At 47.1% G+C, this 9,113-nt stretch overlaps 1 protein-coding gene across 1 annotated transcript in view; it reads left to right on the plus strand.

The window, feature by feature from the left end:
• Positions 1 to 8,875, plus strand: part of foxo3b (forkhead box O3b) — an 83,174-nt gene extending 74,299 nt beyond the window's left edge. Inside the window, exons 2-3 of the mRNA XM_065026282.1 lie at positions 241 to 1,722; positions 4,548 to 8,875. Coding sequence (XP_064882354.1) covers positions 241 to 1,689 — 1,449 coding nt within the window. The 3' untranslated portion in view covers positions 1,690 to 1,722; positions 4,548 to 8,875. The remainder of the gene's footprint in view (positions 1 to 240; positions 1,723 to 4,547) is intronic.
• The last annotated feature ends 238 nt before the right edge of the window (positions 8,876 to 9,113 follow it).

Raw genomic sequence — 9,113 nt, forward strand, 5'->3', positions numbered from 1 at the left:
GTGCTCTAGTCTTCTAGGAACACTAGTCCCAAAGAACGTATAGTTCTGCTCTACTACAAACTAGAAATAAATGTGCCTGGACTTAATGATCATGATTCATACAATCATTGATATGAGAATGAAAAGAATATGAAGACTCTGCTGAGGACTTGCATAGTTTGCTTAATAACATTGTAAGATTTTGAGCACTGTAGTGGACTCTAACAAACGTTCTCTCTTTCTTCTCCCTCTCTCTGACAGAACTCCATCCGGCACAACCTCTCCCTCCACAGTCGTTTCATCCGTGTCCAGAACGAGGGAACGGGAAAGAGTTCCTGGTGGATGATAAACCCGGAGGGAGGGAAAGGCGGGAAGGCCCCCCGGCGCCGTGCTGTCTCCATGGACAACAGCAACAAGTACACCAAGTCTGCCCGCGGCCGCGCAGCCAAGAAGAAGGCGGCCCTTCAGGCAGTGGTGGCCGGCGAGGGGGGCGGAGACAGCCCCTCAGGGCTTTCCAAGTGGCCGGGCAGCCCCACATCACGGAGCAGTGAGGAGCTGGACGCCTGGACAGACTTCCGCTCACGCACCAATTCCAACGCCAGCACGCTGAGTGGGCGCCTCTCACCCATCCTGGCCAACCCAGAGCTGGACGAGCTGCTGGACGATGAGCCGCCACTATCGCCCATGCTCTACTCCAGTCCCGGCGAGGCACTGTCGCCTGGGAACACCCCCATGCCCAATGGGAAGGGACTGACCACAGAGCTGCCTCGCCTAGCAGACCTGGCGGGCACCATGAACTTGAACGAGGGGCTGACGGACGACCTAATGGATGAGCTGCTGGATAACATCGCCCTGGCCCCCACCCCAACTGGACCAGCCACCCAGAGAGGATCCTCCGGGCTCAGCTTTGGCTCCAAGCTTGCCGGACTGGGCTCCTCCTCTCCAACCACCTCTCCCTCTACTCCATCCCCCTCTAATGGTGCAGGCGGCGGTGGCTACTGTAACTCCATCTTTGGTCCCCTCACAGTGGGCTCCTCCCTGCGGCCCGCCCCCATGCAGACCATCCAGGAGAACAAGCAGACGTCCTTCTCCTGCATCTCCCGCTTCGGGAGCCAGACCCTGCAGGATCTGCTCAGCTCAGAGGGCCACAGCCACAGCAACGTCATGATGACCCAGTCTGACCCACTGATGTCACAAGCCAGCGCCGCCGCTGTTATCTCCCAGAACTCCAGGCGAGGCTTTGTTCTCCGCAGCGATCCCATGATGACCTTTGGGACCACAGCGTTAGGGCAGGGAGTGCTCCTGCACAACCATAACCAGGGCTCCCTGAGGACACTGAACGGGGGTCCGAGCCTGAACAACGAGGCCAACAGCCTGGCCAACGCCAAGCAGCAGCTCCTGCACTCTCCACTGGGACTTGGATCAAACGGCTCCTCCATGATGCAGATTGACTCGTCCCTCTTCCTGAACGGGAGCGTTGGTGGAAGTGGTGGGATCTGCTCACTAGGCCCTGACCGCTTCCCAACCGACCTGGACCTGGACATGTTTAACGGGAGCCTGGAGTGTGACATGGAGTCCATCATCAGAAACGAGCTGATGGACGCAGATGGCCTGGACTTTAACTTTGACTCCCTGACCAACCTGAACGGACCCAATCTGGGCAGCTTTACCAGCACCAAGCAGGGATCCCAGAGCTGGGTCCCTGGCTGAAAGAAAGGCCACACCCTAGAGGGGGCAGAGCAGGTCAGTGTCCATGTCACTGTCCATCTGGGACTGCTATTAGTGCCAGAGAGGGGAGGGAGGGGGAGGGAGGGAGGGAGGGAGGGAGGGAGGGAGGGAGGGAGACAGAAAGGGAGGGGGAGAGAGAGACAGAGAGAGAGGGAGGGAGGGAGAGAGAGAGAGGGAGGGAGGGAGAGAGAGACAGTGAGGGAGGGAGAGAGAGAGAGAGACAGAGAGAGAGGGAGAGAGAGAGAGGGAGGGAGAGCGAGAGACAGAGAGGGAGGGGGAGCGAGAGACAGACAGAGAGGGAGGAGGGAGGGAGGGAGGGAGAGAGAGAGAGAGAGAGAGAGAGAGAGAGAGAGAGAGAGAGAGAGAGAGAGAGAGAGAGAGACAGAGAGACAGAGACAGAGACAGAGACAGAGACAGAGACAGAGACAGAGACCCAGACCCAAAAGGGCCTGTGGTGCTGATGGTATTTTAAATGAAATGATCAAATATACAGACCTCAAATTGGCTATACTCAAACTCTTCAACATTATCCTCACTGCGGGTATTTTCCCCCGATATTTGGAACCAGGGATTGATCACACCAATCTATAAAAATGGAGACAAATTTGACCCAAATAATTATTTATTTGCGTTAACAGCAACTTGGGGAAAATTCTCTGCAGTATTATAAATAGCAGACTACATAATTTCCTTGACGAACACAACGTCCTGAGCAGAAGCCAGATTGGATTTCTAAAAAAATATCGTACAACAGACCACATTTACACCCTCCACACTCTACTTGATAAACAAGTAAACTGGGGTGGCAGGGTAGCCTAATGGTTAGAGTGTTGGACCAGTAACCGAAAGGTTGCAAGTTCAAATCCCCGAGCTGACAAGGTATAAATCTGTCGTTCTGCCCCTGAACAGGCAGTTAACCCACTGTTCCTAGGCTGTCATTGAAAATAAGAATTTGTTCTTAACTGACTTGCCTAGTAATTTTTTTTTTTTTTTAAACCAAGGCAAAATCTACTCGTGTTTTGTAGATTTCAGGAAAGCATTTGATTCAATTTGGCACGAAGGTCCTTTTTTATAAACTAATAGAAAGTGGTATTGTAGGGAAAACATGATTTTATTAAATCAATGTACACTAAAAACAAATGTGCGGTTAAAATTGGCGACAAGCAAACAGACTTCTTCTCTCAGGGACGGGGAGTGAAACAGGGCTGCCCAATAAGTCCAACACTATTTAACATCTACATTAATGAATTGGCAAAAACATTAGAAGAATCGGCAGCACCTGGTATCACCCTACACAACACTGAAATCAAGTGTCTGCTGTCCGCAGATGACCTGGTGCTGCTGTCTCCCACTAAAGAGGGGTTACAGCAGCACCTAGATCGTCTTCACAAGTTCTGTCAGAACTGGGCTCTGACCGTTAACCTAAAAAACCCAAATATAATGATATTCCAAAAAAGGTCCGGAAATAAGGATGACAAATATAAATTCTATTTGGACACAGTTCTATTAGAACACACCAAAAACTACACATATCTAGGACTAAATATACAGTACATGGTGGCAGACTATCTGACCACTGTGACTGATAGAAAACTGAGGAAAACATTGACTAGGTACAGACTCAGTGAGCACAGTCGGGCTATAGAGACCGGTCGTCACAGACAAACCTGGCTGCCCAGAGAGGACAGGCTGTGCTCACTCTGCTCCAAGGTAGAGACAGAGCTGCATTTCCTATTACACTCTGACAAATACTCAGACCTAAGAGAATATTTCCTTCCCAAAATTATAATTCAATACAAAGAATTTGAAACTATAAAAATCAAATATTTATTAGGTATAAAAGCCAAAATGTGCAGTTTTGGCAGCCAAATATGTGTCCTCCTGCCACAACCTGAGGGACAGCCAATGAAAAGTGCAAAGTAATGTCGATAATATTTCCCATTTGTTTTGTCTTTCATACCATGTCATGTGTCTTCTCAGTCATGTTGACACTGGTCTACTACCATTGCTTTAATGGATCATTGTTCTCATTAATATTGTTGTTATAGTTGTTGTTAATGGTAATCCCATGTCCACTACTACTATTATTGTTGCTGTTGGTCCCACCATTATATATAAATATAGATATATTTTATATATATATATTTCGATATGTGTACTTTGACAATGTAAGTAATAATGAACTTGCCATGTCAATAAAGTCCATTTCATTTCATTTAATTGAGAGGGAGAGAGAGAGACAGAGAGGGAGGGAGAGTGAGAGACAGAGAGGGAGGGAGAGACAGAGAGGGAGGGAGAGCGAGAGACAGAGAGGGAGGGAGAGCGAGAGACAGAGAGGGAGGGAGAGCGAGAGACAGAGAGGGAGCGAGAGTGAGAGACAGAGAGGGAGGGAGAGCGAGAGACCGAGAGGGAGAGCGAGCGAGAGACAGAGAGGGAGCGAGAGGGAGAGACAGAGAGGGAGGGAGAGCGAGAGACAGAGAGGGAGGGAGAGCGAGAGATAGAGGGAGAGACAGAGAGGGAGCGAGAGCGAGACAGAGAGGGAGGGAGGGAGAGAGAGACCGAGAGGGAAGGAGAGAGAGAGACAGAAAGGGAGGGAGAGAGAGACAGAGGGAGGGAGAGAGAGACAGAGAGGGAGGGAGAGAGAGAGAGACAGAGAGCGAGGGAGGGAGGGAGAGAGAGAGGGAGGGAGTGTGAATGTGTGAATAGGGAACGCATATTAATCGTTACTAGACAGTAATTTATGAAAGAGTGGTGTGTTTTTAACTGAATCAGCTACTGATTATCAGATACAGTTCATCCACTCAGACCTGATGTCAGTTCCTGTATCTCTCTCTTTCCAGGTACAAACTGTAGAGCAAGAGAAGAGCAGACACAAAGCATCCTTTTTGCCAAGCCTGCCATCAGCACAACATGGAATAAATACCCTCTGTTTACACAAGACCTCCTCTAGAGAAATGTACCTTTTCTCCCACTCTGACGGACCATGAATGATTTGAAGTACACAGACTCACAAGACGTGACCGTCAGATCCTCAAAGACCCCTGCAAAACAAACAAACAATCTGAAATCATCACAACAAACTCATCTCAGAATTATGCAATCTTCCTTTGAGCAAATACCAGTCGGACAAAGTCTATTGTAAAGATACAGAGCGAGAGGGGCTGTGTTTTGTTTATTTGAAGGGTTTTTGGGAAACAAGGACATTTGGCAAGCAAGGTTGTAGTGTACAAGTAGCTCCTGGAAGAAAAGGACAAAAGATAAACAAAAGTGATGTGGTGTAAAATCTAATACAGTGGTTTCTGGGATGTGTTATGTTGGAAAATCTTCCTCTGTTTTCACTCAGTGATTTTAAATGTTTAATGTTTGTTTTTAAATTCCTGTTTTACCATCATCACTGTTTCTGCACCACAGTTGTTTTATAAAAAAACTATTGATGAAATGAAAGAGAGGAATGAGACAGTTTCTGCACTCAAAATAACACACACACGTTGCACACACACCGATGATGTCAGACAATAATGCCATGCATTTCAGGTTTTTGGTGTTTTGTTGTTTTCCTTTTACATGAGTTTGATTGATTAGTCACGGTTTTAAAATGCCTTATATAAAAAAAACTGTAAAAAATAGAAAAAAAACAAGAAGAAGAAGTCTGTCATGGATCTGTGTACAGTACAGTGGAAGCTTCAACTTAAAGGAAGAGCCGATGAGGAGGAGTTTAGACCTTCTTTCTAGTTAATGGGTGGGGTATGTCAACGTGTTGTAGTACAGCATATGTAGCCAAAATAAATACCTATGTCCTAGCATTGTGTACATTTCCACGCCATAACTGGTGCTATGATGTAAACAGTGTTTGAGTCCAGGCCCTAGTAAGCCCTGCATTTTACCTATCTGGCCCGGCGGACCCCGCCGAGCCGTAGTCGTAGCAACGGCAGGGTGGCACTGAGAGGCCAGGAGGTTGTACAGTTAGCCTCCTCCATCTCTGGCAGCCATTTTGTTTTTCTTGAGTGAAACGATAAGCTATCTGTGTATGTTGCCAAATTACTTGAAACAACATGTAGGAGATGCTGGTAGCCAAAACAACAACACACACACACACACACACACACACACACACACACATGCATGAACACACATCACACACACTTAGCGAAAAATAAGAGCAGGGATTTGTGTTTTAGCTCTGCTTGTTGTTTCGTTGTGGGCGTGTTATTATATGCATATACCATCACTCAGGGGGAAGAGGGAGCTAGCCCGTTCCAACGTTACACCAGGTCCCATCTCCATGGCAGAACACACAACAACATGTTGGCAAAAAACTATTGCTTGTGTTGTAAACTTGTAACCTGTGAACTATGACCTTTCAAGCGGAAGAGAAGAAAGAAATCAGGAGAAGGATCTGACTCTTCACTCGGTCCGGTCGTTTGTTTTTATGTCGTTGTAGTTTTTTCTCCTCATGTGGGACTCATGACACGCGCACACACACACCCCTCACACACACACCCCTAACACACACACACACACCCCTCACACACACACCCCTCACACACACACCCCTAACACACACACACACACACACCCCTCACACACACACCCCTCACACACACACCCCTAACACACACACACACACACACACCCTTCGCAGACAGCCTGGTGCTCCTAACAGGTCTCTCCTGTATCTCCTGAGTGTGTGTTTGTGTGTGTGACTCGTTTATTGATCTCGTTTATTGATTTTGTCTCACGAGGATATGTTATCCTTCGTTATCCTTCATGGAGCATACAGCACCCCCTCTGTGTGCATGTATATATTTATGCATTATGAACTGTGTGAAATGCATATATATACTTACTCTATGATCTTATATACTCATGTAGTACTTGACCCTTGGTTTTGTATGATACCTCGGAAGGTAGAGTTGAAGAAAGAACAGAACATTACTTGCTGGGTAAGGGGGTGGATGCTATGCTAATATTAGTAACGCCATTGTTGCTGAACCAGATAGAGAACCAGGAAACCATGCTTGTAGCAGCATCTGGGCCTCTGGTACCCCTTCTGTGTCTGGGGTCTTTATCCAGAGGGTCGCCCCGTCCTGTCTATCCTGGAAAATAGTGTACAAATGAACAAACGTGTGTGTGTTTGTCCGTCAGCCAGAGGTTGAGGCAGAGGAGTGTGTTTGTCCGTCAGCCAGAGGTTGAGGCAGAGGAGTGTGTTTGTCCGTCAGCCAGAGGTTGAGGCAGAGGAGTGTGTTTGTCCGTCAGCCAGAGGTTGAGGCAGAGGAGTGTGTTTGTCCGTCAGCCAGAGGTTGAGGCAGAGGAGTGTGTTTGTCCGTCAGCCAGAGGTTGAGGCAGAGGAGTGTGTTTGTCCGTCAGCCAGAGGTTGAGGCAGAGGAGTGTGTTTGTCCGTCAGCCAGAGGTTGAGGCAGAGGAGTGTGTTTGTCCATCAGCCAGAGGTTGAGGCAGAGGAGTGTGTTTGTCCGTCAGCCAGAGGTTGAGGCAGAGGAGTGTGTTTGTCCGTCAGCCAGAGGTTGAGGCAGAGGAGTGTGTTTGTCCATCAGCCAGAGGTTGAGGCAGAGGAGTGTGTTTGTCCGTCAGCCAGAGGTTGAGGCAGAGGAGTGTGTTTGCATGGCTGGGTAGATGATCAACTGTAGAAGTGTTACCTCAGGTTTACGGCATGACAGCCCCCACCCCATAGAGATCCTATGAAATTACTAAAGGAGATATGTGATGAACCCTCGTAGTTTCAGAATGGGGTGAAAATGGCAGCCATATTGGTCAGAGAGAAATCCAAACGATTTAAATTGGAATGAATGGCTGTCGCAGCATAATTGTGTAACATAATTATTGTCAACCTAAAACATTGTCATATAAATACCGTTTATACGGGTATTATACAAATGTTCTGTATAAATAACCACTAAAATACACTATATATACAAAAGTATGTGAACACCCCTTCACATTAGTGGATGCAACCTTTCCAACAAGTTAGTTCGTTAAATTTCTGCCCTGCTAGTGCTTCCCCGGGTCAACTGTAAGTGCTGTTATTGTAAAGTGGAAACGTCTAGGAGCAACAACGGTTTGGGGAAAGCCCTTTCCTGTTTTAGCATGACAATGCCCCCATGCACAAAGCAAGGTCCATACAGAAATGGTTTGTCAAGATCGGTGTGGAAGAACTTGACTGAACTGCACTGACCCCTGACCTCAACCCCATCGAACACCTGGAATGAATTGGAATGCAGAGCCAGGCCTAATCGCCCAAAATCAGTGCCCGACCTCACTAATGCTGAATGGAAGCAAGTCCCTGCAGCAATGTTCCGACATCTAGTGGAAAGCCTTCCCAGAAGAGTGGAGGCTGTTGTAGCAGCAAAGGGGGGACCAACTCAATATTAATGGCCATGATTTTGGAGTGAGATGGTGGATGAGCAGGTGTCCACATATATTTTGGTCATGTAGTTTAATGTAATCAGACAATAAAGTCAAAATGTTTGTTTTTCTTGGAAATCTGTGAGTGCTTAATAGCACTAAAAGTTGTAGACCAGTGGTGCACTCAGCTCACTCGGTATGATGAGAATCCCTATGAGTCCCTGTACACACAGCCAGGAGAGTAGATCCCCTAAGCTTGACGTCTTCTAACCCCATCCGTCTCTGGAACCTGTGACTTCCAACAAACCAAGAGTCTTCTATAGCTCTTCACTGCACCTTACCCTATAGACTCATCTCTGCATTTGACTTTTCTCTCTGGAAGAGGGAAGTCCAAAGCCATCATGCCATTAGCACTGCATTTCAACATGTCTATAGTGTACAGGCAGACAGAGAAGGGATGAAAGAACCCAGTCAGCCCAGAACAGATGCTACTGCGTTTAGAGGAAACCGGATGGCTCCTCTGGCCCCATAATGGTGGCACATGCCAGCCACAGCACAGTACTGCCCCCGTGTCCATGTCAAAGCTCTTCTCGATCCTAGAACTTTACACCCCTCGTTAGCCCCGTCCCCCACCTGCTCTCCTGTCACCTATGCCCTCTGCTCTTTGACCTCTGTAGTAACCTCGCTTCTTCTCGATGATGTTGATGTTAGTGGGTATTTTTCCTGTGTATTCCATTTTGAATTGTAATCTAGTTTGTATAAGAAATGGTGCGCATGTAAATAAAGCTTGGTGAAACTCCACACTCTCTCCTGGTTCCAGTGCTCAGTGTATTTCTGACATGTTCTGGGTTTACTGAAAATGCACAACGGATTATAGAGGTTACTCAGAAAATGTACAACTACAGTATATGTGAATGTGCCACCTGTTGGGTTTTCAAGATGGATGAAAATAGGAAATTAGAAAGCAGAAAAGCAGAAGGAATAGGTCATAAAGTTTATTGGTTATTAATAGTTCATTTATATCAGAAGTAATATTATAAATGACT

This window comes from Oncorhynchus nerka, linkage group LG13 (assembly GCF_034236695.1).
Source record: "Oncorhynchus nerka isolate Pitt River linkage group LG13, Oner_Uvic_2.0, whole genome shotgun sequence".
Taxonomy (NCBI): Eukaryota; Metazoa; Chordata; class Actinopteri; order Salmoniformes; family Salmonidae; genus Oncorhynchus; species Oncorhynchus nerka.